The 26,294-nt window shown below is 38.3% G+C and overlaps 1 protein-coding gene across 1 annotated transcript in view; it reads right to left on the bottom strand.

Annotated features, from left to right (window-relative positions):
• LOC126333297 (extracellular matrix organizing protein FRAS1-like) overlaps positions 1-26,294 on the bottom strand; it is a 393,058-nt gene that overhangs the window by 120,643 nt on the left and 246,121 nt on the right. Inside the window, exons 8-9 of the mRNA XM_049996769.1 lie at positions 19,478-19,592; positions 10,221-10,354 (exon numbers count right to left, since the gene is read on the bottom strand). Of these exons, the coding sequence (XP_049852726.1) occupies positions 10,221-10,354; positions 19,478-19,592 (249 nt within the window). The remainder of the gene's footprint in view (positions 1-10,220; positions 10,355-19,477; positions 19,593-26,294) is intronic.

The following is a 26,294-nucleotide window of genomic DNA, read 5'->3' as shown; positions in this document are numbered from 1 at the left end:
AGGAAAGTGCCATGATTAAGCCTATGGTAGTGCTGTAGATTTGTTTGTACATCCTTGATTCAAAAGAGAAGTATGAGTAACTAGTCCAATGTATAAGAAATGAGGTGGTGGGATTGGAGTCAGACGGGTGTTGGGAGAAATAGTGTTCAGTAGTGGTTTGGTCATGAGGATGGGGGATGTTGTAAACTGTGACATGCAGAAATCCAGGTGTCAATAATGTGAGGTCAGTGAAGGAAGTGGCTTGTTATTCAATACAACAGACTAGCCTGTAGGAATTCGTTGGAGGCACCTTCTGTCTGATGATCACTGTGTTTCACCACAACAGAGGAGAATTCTTTGTGTTCAGAGAGGATTATTAAACTTTTATCTGTCTTATGGTTCAAGATGGCTATTCTGTACTCCACTGAGAGATTTACATTCCCAGGAAAGTGCCTGGGATAGAAGTGTCAGGCAAAGTTGGAGATAATGAATTCCTAGAAGATAATCAGGCAGTGATTAGGTGGGAGTGGGGGGTGGTCATGGTTTGACAGCAGTTTGAAATGGGATGGGCCAGACTCAGTGTTCAATTTTGGTAGGCTTTTGTTAAAGGGACTGGTGGCAAACACATGTTCCTGCTGTAGAAATTAAAAAAAAAAATCCTCACTTGTTGGGTGTGTGCTTGGTGGTGGGAGGCCATTTAATTCTCACTTTTGTATTTTTCTTGACTAATTTGAAAACTGGGGCTTCTGTAGAAAATGTTTCTGAGTGCTAAGTTAAACTAAATTAAGTTTCTTACAGAAAAGGTCCTATAAAATTTTTTTCTAGGAGAAATAGTTTCCAAAATGTATTAATACTGAACCAATATCTATTATTTTGACAATGTTTTATTAGGCAATGTTCCAATCACATCATCTTCAGGCCTGTTTCACATCACAGAGGACAGAAAAATCACAGATTGCTGAAACTGATGTTTTAATGGTATAAAATATATTTTTACTGTTAAATGAAGTTGGTTAAGAAGAAGTATTAAATTTGCGTACCACATCTAGGCACAGTAGAGCCATATGGACAGATTCTACGCAAATCTCTGCACACTGTTCTGACATGTTGGGGAAAATTTACTCTTAGTCATTTTGTATGGTGACTGTAGCATTTTTCAGGAAAGACAATTTCCCCCACACTGAGCGCTGCTTGCTTCTCAGTTTACAGACAGACTATACCTCCCCAGGATTTTCTGTCCAGTTCTGTTATGAGAGCAGATAAAATAACTTCACTGAGCTATTGCTTATTTGCAGCCAGTTGGCTGTGTTAGCTCTCCATTGAAAATTATATATGGTTGCTGAAAGACAGCTATTTTCAAAACTGTTATATAATAGAGTTATTTTCAGTTTATTGACTACTTTTTTTCAGTTGTTAAGTTATACAAAAAAGCTCAGCAGATGGAGCTGTCAGCTGCCTACCACACTGAAAAGCCCATTCCAAGTGTAAAACACAGTCAATACATATTTCATTTCTCCATTATCAATGGGTGGAATACTTTTCACAGCATAAGGATTATCAAATGCATCACCCTATCCTCACCTCTCCCCAATACCTTCAGAAGACCAAGGCTTAAACAGTTGCCCTCTGCAATGGAAGTAGGTCACCTAGCTTCTATATAGTAGTAGTAGTAGTAGTAGTAGTTTTATTCATCCGTAGATCTCTTTTTACAAGGATATAGGACATGTCAAAGTATTTACAAGCTTAGATCAATTTACAATAAGCTAATTTGTATACACATATATTTACAGACTTCTAGTTAGAGACAATCATTAGATTTTACTCCTGGTATACAATAATTTATTTACAAATAACTCATTAAATAATGTACTGCCACACTATTCACTCATATTTCACTATCAGTCACTGCACACACTATACACACATTGTTTCATAACACTTCACTCACTACATACACACACACACACACACACACACACACACACACACACACACACACAGGTGATCCTTGGGCCATTTTCTGTAGTGCAAGTTCCCATTTGCTATCCTGAAAAACTGAGTCAGCATCCCTTCATAATGAGTGAGATGTTGAGCTCAGAAAGAGGAAGAGGTGTTAGTATTGTGCTATGCATAGCTTGAGGGGAGAGTGTCTCTAGAAAGGAAAAAAGAAGAAAAATAATAAAGTGAAGGTGTTATGTGGAATATTGGATGTTTTATAATCATCATTATTATTATTATTTGTTTGTATAACATTTTTTTTATCAAACCCCTACTCTGCTTTATCTAAGTAATCCTTCAATGTATAAAATGTATTGCATAACAGGTACTTTTTAGCTGCCTTCTTAAATAAGTGTATTTTTGAAATTTCTTTAATCTCTTTTGGTAATTTATTGTACAGTTTTATTCCTTGGTAGAAAATGCTGTTTTGAGTTTTATGTTTATTTTTTCTTGGTAAATGTAAGTTGAGTCTATCTCTTGTTGCATGGTCATGGACAGAGCTGTTTGTGCAGTAATTGCCAATGTTACTTTTGATGTGTACAACTGACTGGTAAATGTGTTCACATGGAGCAGTTAAAATTCCCAGTGTTTTGAACAGATCTTTACAATGTGCTCGACTACTATTTCTGGTTATTATTCTTATGGCTCTTTTCTGGAGTTTGAAAATTGTGTTCATATTTTGTGGATTTGTTCCCCCAAAAAGAATGCCATAGCTAAGAATTGAGTGTACATATGAATAATATGTAACTAAAAGACACTGCATGTTACACACAGATGATAGAATTCTAAGGGCATAACATGCTGATGACATTCTGTTTGCAAGTACCTTTGTGTGTTCGCACCACTTCAGCTGAGAGTCAATATTCATTCCTAGAAATTTTGCATTTGTTACACAGTCTATAGAGGTGCCATCTACATTTAATTTAACATTGTCATTTTTCCTCTTCAAACTGAAGTTCATGGCATTAGTTTTCTTTATGTTTAATGTCAATTTGTTGCTTATTGACCAATCGTAAACTTCCTTGAGAGTTTCATTTGCTTTCTCGGTAAGGAGTTCTCTTGTTCTCTCAGTGACTATAATATTGCTGTCATCAGCGAAGAGAATTTTCTCACCATGAGTAACACTACTGGGAAAGTCATTGATGTATATCAGGAATAGTATTGGTCCTAATATGCTACCTTGTGGAACCCCTATATTAATATGTTTTGGTTCTGATAAGTATTTTACTAAATGTTTAGATCTATTTGAAGTATGTGTTATCTCTACTCTTTGTACCCTATCTGTTAGGTATGATCGAAACCAGTCATTAGCTACCCCTCTTATTCCTAATGCTTCTAATTTATTTAATAGAATCTTGTGGTCGACTGTATCAAAAGCCTTAGAAAGATCCAAAAATATGCCTGTGACACACTCATCTTTATCAAGAGCATTAAGTACAACTTTTGTGAATTCTACTATGGCTGACTCCGTATTTTTGCCACTTCGAAAACCAAACTGTGATTTGCTTAAAAGATTGTATTTATTCAGATAATTCATTAATCTGTCTTTCATAATTGCTTCTATTATTTTTGAGAATGCTGACAGCAGGGAAATGGGCCGGTAATTTTCTATGTCTTCTGCATTACCTTTCTTAAGCAAAGGTACAACTCTTGCCTGTTTTAGCTGCTCTGGAAATGTCCCTGATGTGAAGGATTCATTTATTATATTTGTTAATGGGCCTTGTATAATCCCTATGCATTGTTTCAGTACACACATTGGTACATCATCTAAGCCTTCTGACTTTTTATTTTTTAGCTTTTGAACAGTTTTATTGACTTCATTCTCTGTGGTTGGAAGTAACATCATTGTATCTAGTGCAACAATTTTTGCAGGTGTTATATTTGTTTTGGGGAATTTTTGCTGTAACTTCTCTGCAATACTTGAAAAATGCTCGTTTACATAGTTTGCTAAGTGTTGTGGATCATTTATTACCTTATCCCCCTCCCTTAGCAGTATGTTATTCTGCGTTTGTTTGCCTCTCCCCGTTTCCTTTTTTATAACATCCCAGACTGCTTTGCTTTTATTCTCTGCATTATATATTATTTTGTCATTAAATGACTTTTTTGCAGCAATCAGCACCTTCCTATAAATCTTTTTGTATCTAAATTCAGATATTTAAAAACAAGTTAAGCAATACATTACAGCAGACTTGTGTTCTAGAACTGAATATGACCAGTCCTGTTTCATCAGACATATACACACCTATCTAGAAAGTGTGGCAAGTGGCTCCACTTAGTGCTGCCCACTCTACAAATGATAGTATTTCCTAAATGAAAGAGGTTCTGCAATCTACCAGAAACAGAGTTAAGAGTGAGAGAAGTACACTAATTCACCATCAAGTAGTTACACCACAGTGTTAATGACAGACAGTAGCCAGGTGCCAAATTTACCAATCCAACCCCTTTTTGACCAACACTCCACAGATCACCAAAAAAAATCATATTTACAAATTAAACACTTCTCAGCCATAATATAGAGGAATGAATTTTACACAAAAGTTCATTTAACAGCTGCAAATAAGTAGTCAATTAATAAACTGAAAATAACTTCTCTACACAAACCCAAGCTCAGTGAAGTTATTTTGCTACTCACATTAGGAAAAAAGTACAGAAAATGTTGGAGAGGAATAGCCAGTCCATTAACTGAAAAGCAAGTGTACTTGCGGTGGGTGAAATGGCCTTTCCTGGAAGAATGATGAAATTGATATACAGGATGATCAAGAAACAATTTCCTCCCTAGATGTGTAGAACGACGTGCAGAGATTTACATACATTCTGTTCACATATGTTTCTTGCATTAGTGTTGTAACTCATACCTGTACTCCATGTGTATTAATTAACTTTGTAAGAATAAACATCCCTCCCCACACCTTTCAGATATTTATGCAGCACTGTGTCACCAGTGAATCATAAGGAGAGCCTTGGAAAGACCCTGTTACAGCCTCAGAACAGAATTATCCATTAATACAGGTCTACAGGTATTGCATTTGTATATGGCAATGGATATTTAAAATTTGTTCTTAACACACTTCATCTGACAATAAACTTTAATTTTAAACCATTAAAATATAATTTTTAATGAATGTGGTTTTTCATCTCCTGCAAAACTGAAACTATTACTCTTAGAGAAGAAATGAAACGGATCTTTTTTGTAGGATGGTTTATGTAATTTAATTTTGTTCTGGGTAACATTTTTGTTGGGAGCCATGGGTTTTAAGTTATTTAAGAAGAACATAAAAAAGTAAAATATAAATGCTCCTCCATCCCCACACATCATCCCAACACTCTGGACTTTTAATATGTTGTTCATGGCACTCTGTCCTACCACTGTATAAAAACCTGCAACTAGATGTATTTTTTCTCCTGTTTCACCTACTTGGTCTTTGCTGTTTGGGTTAAAAGGAGAGTGGATCTTTGATAAGTCCTGCAAGATTAACCTTGGGTTTGGGGCTAAAGATGAGGTCTTTTGATGGGACTTAAACTTCTGTAGAATTAAGCTTTTTGGTGGATAGGTTGACAACATTGTTTTGGGTTGTTTAAGTTCTGGGTTGTGAAATGTTCTGAGCGAGTTTTGGGGGATGTTGCCAATGGAGAAAAGATCAGAAAGGCAGGTCATAGACTCTATGGGGAATTAATTGGGATTCACTGGGGTTTAGGAATATGGGGGTTCACTGGGGTTTAGGAAGTTAATGATGGGCAATGAGTGGTGTTATGAGGTGGAAATGGGATGTCAGTAAATTGGAAAATTTGTTGAGGTGGTGTCTCAATTGCTTTCTCATAATTCTTTCATAGGAACCAAGCTGTACCTTGCACACAGTTGTAAAACAGTGAGAAGTTCAGAGAGAAAAATTTAAGTGTCATAAATTTGCACAGGATAGAGTAGCTTGGAGAGCTGCAGCAAACCAGTCTCTGGACTGAAGACCACAACAACAACAATTTTGAATTTGATACTGGAGTGTTCTGGACAATTATCAACAGTAATTTGGAGTTAATGATTTCCTCATAAAAATTACTTATTCAAATTCAGACTCTGACTGATGATTAGGGTCTACATTTATTCAACTATGATATCGTTATCAGAAGAAAGAAAACTGGCATTCTATAGATCGGAGCGTGGAATGTCAGATCCCTTAATCGGGCAGGTAGGTTAAAAAATTTAAAAAGAGAAATGGATAGGTTAAAGTTAGATATAGTGGGAATTAGTGAAGTTCGGTGGCAGGAGGAACAAGACTTTTGCTCAGGTGAATACAGGGTAATAAATGAAAAATGAAAGAGGGGTAATGCAGGAGTAGGTTTAATAATGAATAAAAAAGAATAGGAGTACGGGTAAGCTACTACAAATAGCATAGTGAACGCATTATTGTGGCCAAGATAGACATGAAGCCCAAGCCTACTACAGTAATACAAGTTTATATGCCAACTAGCTCTGCAGATGATGAAGAAATTGATGAAATGTATGATGAGATAAAAGAAATTATTCAGGAAGTGAAGGGAGACAAAAATCTAATAGTCATGGGTGACTGGAATTCAATAGTAGGAAAAGGGAGAGAAGGAAACATAGTAGGTGAATATGGATTGGGGCTAAGAAATGAAAGAGGAAACCGCCTGGTAGAATTTTTCACAGAGCATAATCTCATCATAGCTAACAGTTGGTTTAAGAATCATGAAAGAAGGTTGTATACATGGAGACACAAGAAGGTTTCAGATAGATTATATAATGGTAAGACAGAGATTTAGGAACCAGGTTTTAAATTGTAAGACATTTCCAGTGGCAGATGTGGACTCTGACCATGATCTATTGGTTATGAACTGTAGATTAAAACTGAAGAAACTTCAAAAAGGTGGGAATTTAAGGAGATGGGACCTGGATAAACTGAAGGAACCTGAGGTTGTACAGAGTTTCAGGGAGAGCATAAGGGAACAATTGATAGGAATGGGGGAAGGAAATATAGTAGAAGAAGAATGGGTAGCTTTGAGGGATGAAAGAGTGAAGGCAACAGAGGATCAAATAGGTAAAAAGATGAGGGCTAGCAGAAACCCTTGGGTAACAGAAGAAATATTGAATTTAATTGATGAAAGGAGAAAATATAAAAATGCAGTAAATGAAGCAAGCAAAAATGAATACAAACTTCTCAAAAATGAGATCGACAGGAAGTGCAAAATGGTTAAGCAGGGATGGCCAGAGGACAAATGTAAGGAAGTAGAGGCTTATCTCACTAGGGGTAAGATAGATATTGCCTACAGCAAAATTAAAGAGACCTTTGGAGAAAGGAGAACCACTTGGTTGAATATCAAGAGCTTTGATGGAAACCCAGTTCTAAGCAAAGAAGGGAAAGCAGAAAGGTGGAGGGAGTACATAGAGGGTCTATACAAGGGCGATGTACTTGAGGACAATATTATGGAAAATGGAAGAGGATGTAGATGAAGATGAACTGGGAGATATGATACTGCGTGAAGAGTTTGACAGGGCACTGAAAGACCTAAGTCGAACCAAGACCCCGGAGTAGACAACATTCCATTAGAACTACTGACAGCCTTGGGAGAGCCAGTCCTGACAAAACTCTACCATCTGGTGAGCAAGATGTATGAGACAGGCAAAATACCCTCAGACTTCAATAAGAATATAATAATTCCAATCCCAAAGAAAGCAGGTGTTGACAGATGTGAGAATTACTGAACTATCAGTTTAATAAGTCACAGCTGCAAAATACTAACACAAATTCTTTACAGACGAATGGAAAAACTGATAGAAACTGACCTTGGGGAAGATCAATTTGGATTCCGTAGAAATGTTGGAACACGTGAGGCAATACTGACCCTACGACTCATCTTATGAGAAAGAATAAGGAAAGTCAAACCTACGTTTCTAGCATTTGTAGACTTAGAGAAAACTTTTGACAATGTTGATTGGAATACTCTCTTTCAAATTCTGAAGGTGGCAGGGGTAAAATACAGGGAGCGAAAGGCTATTTACAATTTGAACAGAAAGAAAATGGCAGTTATAAGAATTTAGGGGTATGAAAGGAAGCAGTGGTTGGGAAGGGAGTGAGACAGGGTTGTAGCCTACCCCAATGTTATTCAATGTGTATATTGAGCAAGCAGTAAAGGAAACAAAAGAAAAATTTGGAGTAGGAATTAAAATTCATGGAGAAGAAATAAAAACTTTGAGGTTCGCCGATGACATTGTAATTCTGTCAGAGACAGCAAAGGACTTGGAAGAGCAGTTGAACGGGATGGACAGTGTCTTGAAAGAAGGGTATAAGATGAACATCAACAAAAGCAAAATGAGGATAACGGAATGTAGTCGAATTAAGTCAGGTGATACTGAGGGAATTAGATTAGGAAATGAAACACTTAAAGCAAAATGACTGATGATGGTCAAAGTAGAGAGGATATAAAATGTAGACTGGCAATGGCAAGGAAAGCGTTTCTGAAGAAGAAAAATTTGTTAACATCGAGTATAGATTTAAATGTCAGGAAGTCATTTATGAAAGTATTTGTATGGAGTGTAGCCATGTATGGAAGTGAAACGTGGCCGATAAATAGTTTAGACAAGAAGAGAATAGAAGCTTTAGAAATGTGGTGCTACGGAAGAATGCTGAAGATTAGATGGGTAGATCACATAACTAATGAGGAGGTATTGAATAGAATTGGGGAGAAGAGGAGCTTGTGGACAACTTGATGAGAAGAAGGGATCGGTTGGTAGGACATGTTCTGAGACATCGAGGGATCACCAATTTAATATTAGAGGGCAGTGTGGAGGGTAAAAATCGTAGAGGGAGACCAAGAGATGAATACACTAAGCAGATTCAGAAGGATGTAGGCTGCAGTAGGTACTGGGAGATGAAGCAGCTTCCACAGGATAGAGTAGCATGGAGAGCTGCATCAAACCAGTCTTAGGACTGAAGACCACAACAACAACATGATATCGTTACATTTAAAATACTCTTTTTAATTGTTTCCCAATGACAAATAAGAATAACTTTTTCAGATCAGCCTGAATTACAGCTAACCAATACAATAAATCTTTTTTTAGAGATCCCCCACTCCCCTGGAAACACTAGTCTCCCTAAACAACAATGATTTATAAGCCTGTTTTCTCAACACTGAAGACATCTTTTATAACATATTGCTCAAGTACTGAAGCCAACATATACTGCAATGAATCTGTAGCTATAGTTGGTGAGCTTCTTTATTCCTTTTCTTTATACATTCCAAGCAAGCATGGATTTGCATGAAATTCAATACTTTTTTGCTGTGCTAATTCATCAACATTTTCCAGCTATAAATATTTGGATATAGGAGTGTTCTGGAACCAAGTTTGCCGGCCGCGGTTGTCTCGCGGTTCTAGGCGCGCAGTCCAGAACCGTGCGACTGCTACGGTCGCAGGTTCGAACCCTGCCTCGGGCATGGATGTGTGTGATGTCCTTAGGTTAGTTTAAAACAAAGCTTGAAATAAAGATATGTTGATTTTTTGGTGGGTGGGTGGGGGGAGGGGCAATATCTGGCTCTTCTCTTCTTGTACCTAACCATAAATCAGACTCAAATCCTTTTGTATTACTAATAAAAACTGTTTTATTTGCTCAAACCACAAGCATATTAGTCTATGGCTCAAATTCAACATGTCACGCACAGCCTTTATGGTAGATGAATGCATTTACAAATGGTTCACAGCAAACAGTTCAAGTCTTACCCACATTTCAGATAATTAAGAGTGACTTGCTGGCATCAGAAATAAATTTGAATGATAATAAGCTAAATTAAGTACTATGTTTAAATGTCTCCTGGGTATAAAAGTTCTTTTTCACAGTTATTTCATCTACGTATATCTATCTTCACATGTTCTACATCCCTGAAGGTTCTCCTTTGGATGGAATTTACAAAACATGATTAATGTATTAATTATTCAATAAAATAACATCTAGTTTGAAGGAATGAATGAGGATCTACGTGCAAGAGGATAGACCCTCCTCTCCCTCCCCCTCCCCCCCCCCCCAAAAAAAAAAAAAAAGACTTTAGGAAAGCGTTACAACAACTGCAAAGGTTTATTCACAAATGTTTTCAAAGAATAAGCAAAAGTGCAAAATCATAACATAGTACTACATACACACACTATACTCAGATGTATCCTACATTTTCTATCATTGTGAGAAGTACTGCAGGATGATTATATATAAGCAGCTAGAAACAAGTTATAGACTCACGTTAATAGTGACCATTCTGCTTGGTTGACTCACGTTGACAGCAACATGGCTTCTCTCAAATTGTACAACTGGTCTGTCCTCCACATCAACTATCTTCACATGAAGTTTAGAGACAATTCCTAACTCAGCTGCACCTGCAAAACTGTATTTGGTATGACTTCACGAATAGCACACCAAACAAAGTAATCACACAGTTTTGTTTTCAAAAGTAAAGTAGCTGTAACATGTATATTGATAATATTTCAATAACAAAATATGTACCAAACTTCTCTAGGTAATCTATAGTTCCCTCATAATCTGCTAAGAAATTAAAATTACAGCACTTTCCCTAAAATTAGTTTTGAAGGTTTGCTAAATCTATTGATCTACATTTTCCTCCCCTACATTTGTAGATGACATTAGATGTTTCAAATTAAATTATGGAAAAACTTAATATTTCTCGAACGATCAGCGGACTCTCCTGTGGAAATCTGTTTGTATGTGGCTGTACATACAATATTGATATGTAAGATGTGGAGGTTAGTCAGTGCTGGACTGAATCCTCATACTGGGTTAATAATTTCAGATCTGGTACACTGAATGTTATGTGTATATTAGCAGAATGTCTCCACAGATATTTAGACAGATGCTGTGAAGCGATTCAAGAATTTCTATGTAAATTCTAGAACCACTTAGCCTTCTACCGTCTCGAACACATGATATTCTAGAGTGTGGGATGGTAGAATCCTACCTACTGCATGCCACATGTTTGTGTGTGCAGGTTTAAAATCAGTCATGGGAAGAAAGTAGACGCAGTGGTCAGATGGCACTGACAAGTACATGTCGGGCAATCCATAGAGGTTTTAGTGAGTGTGTTTGGAAGAACTGTGGAGTTTATAGGCTGCTCTGTGCTTATTGTGTCATTGACTATTCTTATGTGAAACAAGTACAGTTGAAAAAGTTCTCTTGTATCCTCCTGACTCAGCCTTTGAAGAGGCAAGACGTATTTTCTGATTCATTTCAAGAAATTCATGGTAATCAAACCAACGTTCATTTAACTGTAGCTCCTTTTGTTTCTAATGTTTGACAATATGAAGTACTTACAGAAAGTTACATATGTATGTTGAAAGTGTGAATTATATTGTGCATGAAAGTCAAATACATCAGTAACTGACGAAAAGGAAAGTTTGTATGTCTACTTTCACACTTTCAAGCGTCACAACACGTTAGAGTACAGCTCAAGTGTTTGGGATCCCTATCAGGTCTGACAATAAAACCCCCACCATTCTGGTAATATAATCCTCTATTATGGTTTGCCCAGCTAGAAAGTCACAATACTTAAACTAACTTATGGTATGAACCACACTCACACACACCCATGCCTGAGGGAGGACTTGAATCTCCAGCAGGAGGGGTCTCACAATCCGTGACATGTCACCGCAAACCGCACACTCTGCGTGACAGTTCATCATTTCACAAATATCAACAGATGAGACTAGATGTGGTTGCAGTGCTCATGGAGGATCCATCAGCAGAAATCCAGTATATTGTAGCCACACTAGCAGATACCCTTGGTATTAATTCATTAAAAATGCACTGGTCACATGCTTGTTGCAGTCAGAAGCAAAACAGCTAGACAAGCTTTTGCACACATAGGAGCTCAGAGATTGGGCAATGTCACAACCTATAGAACATTTACACACATTGGCAAGTGGCACTGTAAGTGATGATGTGCTATGGAATATATGATTGTCTCGACTGCAATCAGACACCCAAAAATTCTCAGTGTGTGTGAGTGATTGACATTCACTGGCACAAATGGCTGACAGGATAGTTGAAATTTATCTGGCATCAAGTCTCTCAACATTGATGGTGCAACAAGAAAATGTGCCCATGGTGATGCTAGACTGCCTGAAATTGCAGCTGGTGGAGTTAGCCACACATTAGCTGCATTACAAATAATACACAACCATCAACAGCTATACTGCCAACAGTCATGAGGTCATAACTGATTTCAATCAGCACAGAACTTAAGTTGTTACCACAGGAAGTTTGGTAATGATGTACAAAAGTGTACACCACCTTGCAAGTGGAAGCATGAATCACACACTGTAACAGCACCAACTTTTACTGCAAACATGCACTGACGTTTTTTGATGGACCTTTACATGAAAGTGCAATACCAGGTCAAGTTGGGGCAGAAGTGTCAGTAAATCCAACAAATTGCTTATCATGCAAGAGCTATGATGACTGATGCCTGTTAACCACTACTGACTCCAAGACTACAATGTATGGTTGAGTAACATTACTCCTTAACCTGGGGCTATGTCGTGTGTTTGAATGGCAGTTTATAGTGACAGATATATCACACCCTATTATCAGAGCAGATTTTCTTGTCCTTCTACAAACTTACTGCCAAATTTGTGACAGCAGCAGCTAAACCAGGATGCCATTTGGACTATGCAATGTGACTCAGACCTTCCACTGCTTTATGGATGCAATGATAAAAGATTTACATTTTTACTATGTGGACATAAATGATATGTTGGTGGTGTCTACACAAAAAAATGGAGGTCATAAGCAAATACTCCCTACCTACCACAGACAAAGGACTATGATGGTTCCTAGGAGTAGTAAATTTCTATGGTTCATTCATTCATTCATTCACAATCACATAGTGATAACCACACTGTTGAATGAATTCCTTAAGGGAACACCAATGCCTAACTGCAGAGTGCCTTGAACCAGCAAGGCAGACACTGTGTTTCAGCCTGTGAAAACAGCTACAACAGAGGCTGCCCAGTCAGCAAACACAGCTGCACACATCCCACTTCTTGCTTATATTCGTTTTTGATGCTTTGTCCACTGCCATTGGTGCTGCACTTCAGCATTATGTTGATCATTATTGGCAGGGTATTGCATTCTGTAGTCATAAGTTGTTACCATCTAAGCAGCATTGGGCAACATGGGTTACCTGTATGCCGCTTATGCTTTTTCAAAAAATTCACATCCACATTAGAAGGGTGAGAGTTCACTATCTATATGAATCATAAGCTCCTTACCCATATGCCTTTAAAGTAAAGCTGCAACACTTAAATCGTATCAGCCAGTTCATGACCAGCATTGTGTAGATGGAAAGGAAGCTAAATATTCCAGCTGACACACTTTTGTGTGTGGAAACAGTGAATTTTGCACCAGATGACATTACATGTGTGGATGCAGTGACAAATGCTATTGATTATGAGATCCTCATGCACAGGCAGCAAAGTGATAGTGAGTTGTGTGATTTATTGCAACAATCAAAAGGATTGAGGTTCAGGTCATGACATCGCTTGAAGAAAATGTAAAGTTATATTGTGATGTAGAAAAAGGCAACAGCTTCAATGCACAATCTTGTACACTTGGGAGTAAGGAGTACTGTCAGATTAGTCAAACAGAACCTTATATGGCCAGATATGAACAGAGACTGCAGAAAATTTGTGAAGTGATGAACAGTGGCCAGAGGAATAAAATCACGTGGAACTTCAGAGCACCAATTGACCACATTTTATCAACTAAAACAGCATTTTGAACATGTGCATACTGACAATGTAGGCCCACTCACAGCATCAATGGCTACAGTATTGCCTCATGGTGGTAGACAGGTTCACCAATGAATATAATGAAGATTGGCATGGCTGAAACTGTAGTGCAAACATTTTTTCATGGCTGTATTGTCCAATTTGGAGTTCTGCTGACAATTACCACTTATCAGCAATGGGAATCTGAAGCCTACATATTCAGAGCATTGGCCGTATTATGAAGTATGAAGTATATATATGCACCACAGCATGTTCCACAATAGCTCATCTGTCGATTTCCCCTCATGCAATTGCCCTTTTGCTGTTCTAGTCGGTTTTTGACAATTCTTTTTGCAGTATCCATGTATAACTCCCCACAACTATAAAGAATGTACAAATTTCTGCTTTTTCCAGTGGTTAGTGAGCATCCTTAGCTGATTTGACGTGATCTTGTATCTTCCGGGTGGGTTTTTAGAGTACCATGATGTTCCACTTTTTCAAGAGTTTTTCTGTGCCGTCATTAAAGTCCTTAATCAAAGGCAAGAAAACTTCTGATTTCACTGATGCTTGAGCATTGATATGATTTCTATGTGGTGTTCGTAATGTTCTTTTTACCTCAGCAAATGAATAACCATTCTTGAGCAATGCATTGGTGAGATGTTTTAATTCTGTGTCAAGTAGCTGTTGTTTACAGATGCTGCCTGCTCTATCTGCCAACATTTTTATGATGCCCTTCCATTGTTGTGGGTGATGGTTCAAATCCTAGTGTAAGTAATGGTTGGGGTGTGTGGGTCTTTGGTAAAACGTGTGCCCCAAGCTACCACCCACAGCTGAAGATGAGGCATTCGTTTTTAATGTTAAATCCATTCAACCACTGCATAATAGCCTGGAACATTTTATTAACTGTAACTATGAGTTATTACCAAATATATATGGGAATCAATATCTTGTTTTCTCTGATACCCACATACTTACTGTATTTCTTCGATGCTAGGCAGTTGTTGATGTAGTTGAATCCAGACTCATATAAAATAATTGTCTGTTGATTGTCATTTGTACATTAAATGATATTATGTAAGCATAAAACTCCTTCATGATTTTAGTGAATATTTCTTACAGCTATTGGAGAGTTCTGGTGGATTTGTATGTAATGCTTGCATTGTTAACAAACTATTTTTTTCATGCTGTAGAAATGGGGAGTGGTTTATACAATTACAGACAGAAAAGAACTGTAAGGTGGAAAATTATTATTGTTATTATTATTATTAAAATAATCTCCACTGTGATAATGCAAATGTGTGATCAACTACTGGAACCCAAGTAAGAACAAATCTTCAGAATAACAGCTTAACAAGCCCTTCCACTTCATTCTCATTTGAAATGTCTTGCCACGTAATGGTTCCTTGAAGTATTGTAATGTTTTTGAGGGTATAGGTTTTTATTTTACAGAGTTTTGGTATTTTCACATATTGCTGAGTATGGCTTTGGTTTGTTTTGCAATAGATGTAAAATGAAGTATGAAATTCACTGCCACAATACTAGAGGTAATAATAATTCCTGTACAGATTACATATCTCTGCCTAGAGTTTAGAATGGTGTTTTATATTCTGGTGAAACTTCGGTAACAGGTGATCAGCAGATATTAAGTAGGAAATTGAAAATTCTCAGATACACAAAGTAAAAGACTAGCACATCACCCACTCATACAATTTTATCAGATCCAGACACAGGAAAATTGTATATATCTCCAGTGTCCATATACATCTTGTGTGGTAGTGGTGTATGGCAAGGGGGTTGGGGGAGGGCTGCTTTTGTATGTTCATGCATTTCTTCACTCTTTCCACATTGTCATGATGATGCAGGAATTTGTGAATCGTGAAGTGTGAATATGAATAAATTTGAGACTTTGTGGATTTTCTCTCTCTCTCTCTCTCTCTCTCTCTCTCTCTCTCTCTCTTCACACACACACACACACACACACACACACACACACACACTCGCTTTCTCTCCCCCCCTCCTCCCTCTCTTGTCACCTGTACATTGTCTTCAATAAAGTGGTATTTCTCTATGTACAGATCATGCATTCAATATTCTACACCTGTCTCTGCATCTCAAGTTTCCACAATAGTGATCCCAATGATTCATGATGACCATATACGAAGTAAAATGCACGTGATACAGTTATGACAGCGCGACCCACACATGTGGAAATTTGAACACAATGCTGATGGTTTCCATTCTTGACAGTGAAGTGCTTCTCATCCAACTCTTCCACTGTCTTTAGACATCAATTATGCAAGTTAAGTGCTTTAGTTCTGTGCTTCAACTTAAGATGCTGGTCCTGAACAACTGACAGCAACAAACAATCTACTATGGAACCTCTTTGCTGCACCCTACTTGCCAAACTCCTATGCAGCAATTGCACTGCAACACTCTGGTTGCAGAGATTTGTATTTGTTCAACATGGACAGCACATATTTGGCACCATGTGCAAATTCATTTGATCTGCCCTTGCTCCACCAGTTGTCCTATTTTTGAAAATGACCACAGAACAGACCTAGGTTCGTCCAGATCAATCTTAAACCTGACCAATGATTGTGGACAATTTATTTCTAAATATCTGTGTTGTAAGTGAACTTTCACATTTGCCACAGCAACAGCCTTGGCATCCTTCCTCTCATGGAGCAGCCAAGCCTGACAGGCTTTGCCCTGTCACCTCTGATTCTGACATCACCACACCCAGGTGGTGCATGTCAACAAAGCCTGGCCTCCCCACAATCCACTCCATGCCTGCGCATATGCAGAGCATCACCATCATTGTCCACCCAGGTCTTCAGAGAATTCTGCCAAGCATGCTGCTTCTGCTCCTACACAGAACAGCACCATCTGAATCACACTTAGGCCTGGGCAGAACGCTGCCAAGCATACTACGTTCTCACCTGTGCAGAGCATTGTCAACTGTGCTGTGCTACCACAGATGCCACACATGACCAACTCTACCACACCTGAGCAGAGTCACTTCCATGTGTATGATGTCCATGCCACAGCTCAGCACAGTGACCTGAAACCTGTCAAAATAAGTAACTTTGCAGTATGTGATCACACCCCACATGCTGTTACATCCATGTGTGACTGTTGCTTGCTTTATGACTGCTCAATAGTGCTCACAACAAGTCTATCTGTTTGAGAAGACTGTCCTGGTTGCCTCTACATACCACACAGCTGTAGTCACTCCACTGACAACATCTCCAATTGCACAAATGAATGTTATCTTTTCACCAACTTGGATTTTAATGAATGTTCAGTGGGACTTCCAATCTCAACCATGCCACTTCTGATAAACCACTTTCTGGCAGATGTCACCTCTGATATTAACTCAGTACCACTTGACGGCTCATTGGCAATGGACAAACCTACAGCTTTGCAACCACATGAAGCTGTCAGCTAATCAATCACAGTTCACAGGTCCATGACTCAGAATCTGAAGTTGTCATCATCTTGCCACTTCACATGGACATTTTCTCATAAGGTCATCGTGAAACCAGACCTATCAATGGACTTTTTATGCCAATTTTACCTCTCCTTGTTTATATCTCATGCTGTGGTCCTGCACTTCAATATGGACCGCTGCATCCCAGAACCTTTCACCCTAGCATTTCTTCCCCTACCTGATACACCAAAGATTCAGGGCAAAAAAAAAAAACAAAAAAAAACCAGTAAATCAGATGACACACTCAGGCAGTGTGCTTTTACAATGCTCCCACAATATAATGACACATCAGCTACCCTCACCACAGTGTATGAGCAACTCAGTGTCATGACCCACAACCATCACAATGGCAGGGCACTTGTGAATCTAGTCCTGATGACTGGTCATGCCTTCCCGATGTCTGACCATGCCCAACCGCTTCATCCTGCATCTGTGCTGTCACCAAACCCAGACATGAAACACAAGCATAACAGAACACCGTTTTTCTCTTTGCCACCTGGCTCCTTTGCTAATGGCATCTTCTGGCATGTCCCTCTGACTGGCCAGTGCACTGTCGCCATGTCTCTCTCCCATGACTTACCGGAATGCAGCTCAATCATCATCTTCACACATCACCAACTACACTGACTACATTCCCCTGGTTCCACATTCGATTACCACACAACTACCACAAGTTGAAGATTCTCTACAACACCACATTTGGAACATATCGGAGGAATTGAACAACACACACCAGTGCAACCACTGTCAGCTGCACCACTCATCTTCAACTGTCACTGACAATTTCAGTGCCTCTTCCCAACATGAATTCAACACAACAATGCTCGACTCTGTGACTGCATTTACACCTACATTGACTTCAACCAAGACCCAAAATGGATTGGTACCCAGCATTTCTGCCTCCTCTGGGTCTCCAGTGCTACATGGTCAGTCACCTTAAAGACCACACCCATCAAAGTTCGCACTTGCTAATAAATTAGTGATCCACATCAATTGCACTACCCTCTAAACATATCTCAACATACTCCATCACTTCAATCAGTACAGAGTCCCTTTGACATGCGCAGCCTGTGTAGAAAGCCTCACCACAGACACCCTACCCTCTCTGTTTGGTCTGACCACCTGTGTTCTGTGTGTACACATCAGACATTTCCCGTGTCAGCCACAGATATATCACTTGTCCAGCATTCATACAATGCCCAATGTGACTTCAAGATATGGCCCAGTGATGTCTCATGAAAGTGTCAGCCACAACACAACTGGTCATGTGCATCTGTGCCTCATTGCCTGTAAGAAACAGACTAACTGTGTCTGGTTCCTGCCCCCACAACACAGTTATTCAAAAGAGACTTACACCTGTGAGAAAGAGCCCAGCTGCATCCCCCTTCTGAGCCAACCATTAGACGGATGGTCAGGCAATCTTGCCATACATGATGCCAGATGCTAACTAACTGCCACGTCACCTTGTTGACCTCAGTGCTGCTTCTTCATTTCCTACCCTGTGCTCCACGCTGCTAGGCCTTTGTGGCAGCTATTGACCAGAACAACATCACTGGATGTCTTGTGTACATTGTCTTCAATAAAGTGGTATTACTCTATGTACATATCATGTATTCGATTTTCTACATATGTCTGTATCCCATGTTCCCACAAATTAATGAATCCAATAACTGTGTACTCTCACCTTTCTAAACAAAAAACTTATGAAAGCTATGTATTACTTATATGTCATGCCAGTAAAAACACTATCTGCTCTAAAATGGCGATTTTTTTAAAAGCATTTAAACATTTTCTTGGTTTGCCTGAGTTGACCTTAAATTAAATACAATGATGACCATCCTGCTTCTGAATCACTACTATGCTTTTTCTTCTGAATTCTCTCCACTAACTTGCTCTACGATTTCTAGGAAATGATCATCACAATTTTTGCATAGTGTAGGGTTACATATCATTTTCTTTATTCTACTTTTCTTGTAGACTCCAACATTTGCTTTTCAATGATCTCCATATTTTTCATTTATACTGACAAAGTTAACCTGTTTTTTTGCTTATGTATCTACTAGAAGGACTAAAAATAACATTTTAGATATATTTGATTGAGAAAATACTGCAGTTATTTTTTTATTTCTGTAAGCCTATTAGCCCGGGATATATCACATGACAAACATTTATAGGTACACATGAAGTAGAAGACATATAGCATTTAAAGTTGAATAATGATGACAAACCATTTGGGATTCTTTCCAGCTGGATAAAAAAGTTTTCTTCTCCTTCATACAATGAGTCATCAACAGGTTTTACTTCACAAACAGAAGATTTTGACCCTTTTTGGAATGTCACTACCTGCAGAGAAATGAAAACTGTATGAAATATTAACTTTGGGATGTTTAGAGGCCATTACTAAAAGATTTTGTTGATGGTTTCATATTGTGAAAAATATTCACAGAATTTTTTTAACAAATATTCTGACCATTTCACAGCTCAAGTAATTCATAAATGAAAAATTATGTCTTATAATTAATCAATTAATCATAAAGAAGCTAGCAGTTGTACTATTTATGTGCAAATGGTTGATGTGAATGGATCAATATCAGATGAAAGATGTACCCAAACCTTATTAAATTGCAAATGCTGATATACATATATCAAAAAAAGTTTTGCATCACCTCGATTCCCAGAACTCCTGAAGATAGATAGTGACTGTGGATACTGTATCACAGAGACAGTCCATTTGACTGTTCAGAGATGTCACTAATCCCACCCAGAGATGTAAACAACCATGCATGAGCAGCACCTTTTAGATGGAGGGGTCCGACAGCTGATCAGTTCCAGACATTCCACCGGGGAGGAGGAACAAGGCTCATGTTGTCTGTAGTTCAACTATGTCTAGACAGTTAATATTGTGGTTTGACTGCATCTGCATTGTTGTTTTGTATTGGGAAGGGCTCTCAACAAGGGAAATGTCCAGGTATCTAGGTGTGAAACAAAGCAATATTGTTCGGACATGGAAGAGATGCAGAGAGACAGGAACTGTTGATGACATGACTCGCTCAGGCCGCCCAAGGGCTACTACTGCAGTGGATGACCACTACCTACAGATTATGGCTCGGAGGAACCCTGACAGCAATGCCAACATGTTGAATAATGCTTTTTTTGCAGCCACAGGATGTTGTGTTAGGACTCAAACTATGGGCAATAGGCTGCATGATGGGCAACTTCACTCCTGACATCCATGGCTAGATCCATTTTTGCAACCATGACACCATGGAGCATGGTACAGATGGGCCCAACAACATGCCGAATCCACCGCTCAGATTTGGCATCATTTTCTCTTCACCGATGAGTGTCCCACATGCCTTCAACCAGACAATTGTTGGAGACATGTTTGGAGGCAACCTGGTCAAGCTGAATGCCTTAGACACACTGTCTACTGAGTGCAGCAGGGTAGAGGTTCCCTGCTGTTTTGTGGTGGCATTATGTGGGGCTGACGTATGCTGCTGGTGGTCGTGGAAAGTGCTGTAATGGCTGTATGATGCATGAATGCCATCCTCTGACAGATAGTGCAACCATATCAGGAGCATATGGGCAAGGCAATCATCTTCATGGATGACAATTCATGCCCCCATCATGAACATCTCATGAATGACTTCCTTCAGGATAATGACATCACTCAACTACAATGGCTAGCATGTTCTCCACACATGAACCCTATCAAACATGCCTGGGATAGATTGAAAAGGGCTGTTTATGGACAACGTGACCCACCAACCACTCTGAGAGATCTATGCTGAATCACCATTGAGGAGTGGGACAATCTTGTGGATAGTATGCCCTGACAAATACAGGCATGCTTCCGTGCAAGAGGATGTGCTACTGGTGTGTACCGGTGTGTACAGTAATCAGGACCACCACCTTTGGAGATCTCACTGTGTGGTGGTACACATGCAATGTGTGGTTTTTCTGAGCAATAAAAAGAGTGGAACTGATGTTTATGTTGATCTCTATTCCAATTTTCTGTACTTGTTCCAGAACGCTAAGAAACAAGGTGATGCAAAACTTTTTTTGATATGTGTATTACATAGAGGAGCTCAAAGCAACTGTTGCAGAGTAATGAATGAAACATCAAGTTACACACACATTTATGCCAGAGCTACAGAGTATTGAGTATGCTTATAGACTGTTTTCTTTGTTAGGAAATGAGGTATCAAATTCACAACACAAAGTAATCAACTTATTTAACTTACATCCATTCATTACTGCATAAAACTGGTTCAGTGATACCACAGAAAACATAAATTTATATCAGCAGATTGATATTTGAACATTCTTTTCTTAGTTTGTTTCACTTTTCTGTAACTTACATTTCTTTCTTTGAATGAGAACATGACAAAATATTATTTGCCACACTTAATGAATTATACAAACACACTTCATCAGACTGTTTGCATCCATTATTACACGAAAAACACCTGCTTCTTAATCCTCTCCTGTCCTCCCCTCCCCCCAAATCCTCTCTCTCTCTCTCTCTCTCTCTCTCTCTCTCTCTCTCTCTCTCTCTCTCTCTCGCTTTCTCTTTCAGGGGGTAATCTGTTCCATCATCTGAACACAGCAGAGAATATGGACTGAGAAACTGCAATATTGTTTTATATGCCATTGCCTGATTTGATTGCAATTCAGCATTTATTTGTTCACCCAAAAATCACAATTACAGCACAAGACAATTGCCTTCACAGAAATATCACTGTTTCATCACATCAAGTTATAAACACTGCAGACAAACAAAACATTAAATGTCAAAAGTTTAGAACTGAAAACACAAAAAAATTAAGCATGCAGTGAAGTTAACATACATAAAATTAAAGATGTCTCCAAAATGCATCTTTTAGTATGATTTGTTGTGATGAAGTGTGGGGAAATGTGATGTCACTGGATAAATATGCCTTCTATGGATCTTATCTTTGAATCAGTTTGTCATGTTATTTAGTACTTACATGTGAAACACAAAGAAGATACAATATCTAAACTTTTGGCTACAGTGATATTGCCCACTCTCAACCCTGTAATCATAGATGTGGTGGCAGACATGTTTAGCATAACTTGGGGTCTAAGTCAGTTCTGATCCATGAGTGTTTCAGACTTCCTTCCAAAGCCACACCTAACAATACATATATGTCTTCTAAGGGATGTGAGAAAATACAATGGAAATTTAATAAAGTAAACATCTGAAAACAATAGAAGTATGAAGAAAAGAAAACCAAAACTTGTTGAGTGGATACAAAATTTCATTAGTAACTAACAACAGTGAGAAAATTGTACAAACATTTCTTTAAATGTTTATGTATGCATCAGTTCATCAGAAGCACAGAAATTTGATCATTAAAGTAATGGCATTCCAAAGTAATGCCAGGAGTGATGTGAAAAAAATATTCCTTGTATGAAGAAAGAGAAGGTGGCAGAAAAGGAGAGTATTTCAACTGAAACCATTAAAGCTGTAGCAAAATGTTTGCAAAAGATGAAAACTGCCAAAACTGAAACAATTTTGTGTTTATTGTTCTTGCAAAGAAAAGAGATAGAGAAAGATAAAAAATATAGGCACATCAGCTTCCTAACTACAGTGTACTAGATATTTACTAAAACTGTCATTGGACGAAACATCAAATTTTAATTTGTCGAAGGAACAAGATGGCTTTAAAAATGGATGTAGCACAGTGGACCATTTACAAGTCACATAACTCATACTGCAATCTCAGTTTCTCAGCTAAGTAGTTTACCTGGATCTTGTTTGGAGATTTATCCGTGCAGCTCAAATAAGGTCCCTGATTTCTTCTTTTAACTTTCTACATATCCCTCTACACCTTATTAACATCTCAAATTCCCTAGGAAACACTCATCTGTGTGCTATGGTCTAAGAATATTAAAGTATACAACAAGCAAAACAACAGTACTGCAGGAATATTATGCACAGTTTCACTCACTGCTTCAATATGGGATCATTTTATGGGGACACTCAACACACAGCATAAAGGTTTTTAGAATGAAAAAAAAATGAAAAAAAAGCTCTAAGAATAATTTGTGGCCTTTAAAGATGGAGTCCTGTAAGTCTCATTTTAATGATCTTGGTGTTCTGAATGTCCAAGCTTGTACATTTATGAAATTATCTTGTTCACTAGAGACTACATCTTGAAAGCGGACAAACTAACCCCAAACAAAAATAAACACATCTATTGTACCAGAGGGAAATCAAACATTCACCAAAAATATCACAGAACTACAGGGTAGTGTCTTGACGTGTAGTAAAACCTATCCTCCTGGGGGAAAAATCACTGATAACAAATCCTGACAGCTCAGGAGCAGAAACGTGGAAGACACACTACTGGGCTACTCCTTCACTGCACCCATAATGTGGACAGGGGACACTTATCATTACCAAGAACCTTACAAGTGTGCCTCAGGTTAGGTTGTAACTGTACAAGATGAAAATGGCTAAACACATTGGTTTACAAGTCAGCATATGGAATGTTAGAAGTTTACATAGACCAGGAGCTGCCAAAATCATAGTGTCCAAGTTGGGGCAATATAGTTGATGTATGTATTACAAGAAACTAGATGGCAAGGGGAAGAGATTTTACATGACAATAAATCAGTAATCTTTTGTGGAGACTGTGAAGGCATGAACATCAAACAGTATTTGTGGTGAGTGATCATTTGCTACTGTAAGCAAGAGAATATCATATCTTACTATGTGGAATAAGTTTGAAGCTCACTTGTTCATACATAAGCACCAACAGACATAAGCAACAAAGTGAGTTTTATGAAGTACTAGAAAGAACAATGGAAAGCATAAGAATCTGAAATATTAAGATTATTTTGGGAGATTTAAATACCAAATTGGGACAAGAAGATGTGTGTAAGCTGACAATCTGTAGAGCTTCAAGAATTTCCGTGTAAATTCCAGAACCTCTCATCCTTCTACCTTCTCAAACACATGATATTTTAAAAATAAGTGTGAGACAATGTACATATTACATGACACGTGTTTGTGTGTGCAGGCTCAAAAGGAGTCACAAGCACAAGGTAGACATGACAGTCGAATGGCATCGACAACTGTTTGCTGCTCGTACCATGGAAGTTGTATTGTAAGAGCAAGAAGTAATCATGTAGTATTCCTTGTTGTTTTACAGTCTGTGATTATTGTTAAAGAAAATGAACAATTGATTACAGACATTTTAATTGTACTTCATGTGTTGGACTTGCTAGAAGCAAGACATGTCCATAAATTATGTGGATGTAAAAAGTATGCTACTGCAGAGGTATTTTATCAAGCACATCACAAGACAAATCGGTTGATTTATAAACAGTTGAGTATTGGTGTGAGATATTTTGAATTTGTTCTCTGTGGAAGTTGAAATGTACTATGTCTGAGTTTAAAGTATTCTTTGAGTACTAAATTATTTCAAAAATAGAGAGAGTGTCTTACAAATTCCCATAACCAGCATTATTCTTTGGAGAAGAAGGTTTTGGAGATCGACAGAGCCAGCAATCCAGAAAAGAAGATCGGCTGCACAGATCAAGTAAGCCAACCAATGTGAGAGAGGTGTGGATTTTGCTTGCAATCTGAAGTCACACCACTTTTTATCATCACACATCATTAGAAATCAGAAAACAGAGTAAACATGTGGAAACAGATGACTGTGGACTGTGCCTCATTAGTTTTACATTAAGCCAGAACTATGTGATGAGCTAAGTGTCCTTCCCCCACAAACAGATATACAAAGGTGCATGGACTTTCCCAGATGGTAACACCACCAATCAGATTGATAATATTCTTATACATGAGAGGTGCAAGAAGTATATGACAGATATTAGAGATTTCAGAAGGGCTAATGCAGATGCAGACCATTACTCAGTAATCAGAAAATTACAACTACAGCTGCACTATAAAAGAAAGAAGAATGGCATGGTTAAGAGACAGTATGATGTTGAGAAGCTAAAGATCCACAATTGTGCCACAAGTATGATATGAGAGTGCACAACAAAATTTGAAGTCCTGGTATCAAGCCACAATGATGAAAGAATTGTTAATGATTAATAGGAAGAAATAAAAATTGCTGTAACTGAAGTAGCAAGAGAAAATCTAGAAGAAAAATGCCAACAACCAGAAAGAACTAGTTCAACGATACGTGTGAACAAGCCATGAAGGTCAGAGCAAATGAAGCACACATGCTGGGTAGAAATTGTGCAGGAAAACAGGAAGCAGACAAGAACATAAAAAGAGAAACAAGCAAGATTCTAAGGACAGAGAAAGGAAAATTCACGACCAACATGGTCAATGAAATCGAGAGAGCACACAAAATATTTGACAGTAGAAAATATTTCAGATGATGAAATATGTGTGGAATGGTCAAAAAATGAGTTGTTAGTTATTACTTATAAATATGAAAATTTGCTAACAGACATGGAGACATTGAAAGGATACTGGAGAGACAGGAGCATGGGCAACCATATAATTTGTGGAGGGAGGGGGGGAGGGGCAAGACCTTGGGTAAGAAGTATTTTTAAGATTTTGGAAGACACATGGGGACTTGTTTGCAGGCATAAAATAAGTTAGAGTACCTGCGTTATACTGTCCTTTAAATAATTTTCTTGAGAAAAAACACCTAACTACACTATGGTTTTTCCTTTTCCTGACAACTAGGGGGAGGGGTTGGGTATTCTCCCCCCCCCCCTCCAACCCCCTTGACTCTTGGTATGAGCACTCTTGGATGGAAATAATGTTTTGAGAAGTTGCTGGATGCTGAATATTGAGTCTTCCCAGAAGGAAGAATTGCAGAGGATGTGGAGGAAGAAGAAATTGAAGTGACTCAGTAGGACATAGAAAGAGCAATTAAGAAACTGAAGAATAACAAGTCGCCAGGAGAAGATAGGATAGTGGCAGAGATGTTGAGGATGGGAGGTGAAGCACTTCAGAAAGAGGTACACAATCACATAAGCAAAGTGTGGCCAAAGAAAGAGATTCCAAAAGGGTAGAAGTCATCTACTAGACTG

This window comes from Schistocerca gregaria, chromosome 1 (assembly GCF_023897955.1).
Source record: "Schistocerca gregaria isolate iqSchGreg1 chromosome 1, iqSchGreg1.2, whole genome shotgun sequence".
Taxonomy (NCBI): Eukaryota; Metazoa; Arthropoda; class Insecta; order Orthoptera; family Acrididae; genus Schistocerca; species Schistocerca gregaria.
The sequence above is the reverse complement of the archived record's forward strand: the minus strand, read 5'-3'. Positions and strand labels throughout refer to the sequence as shown.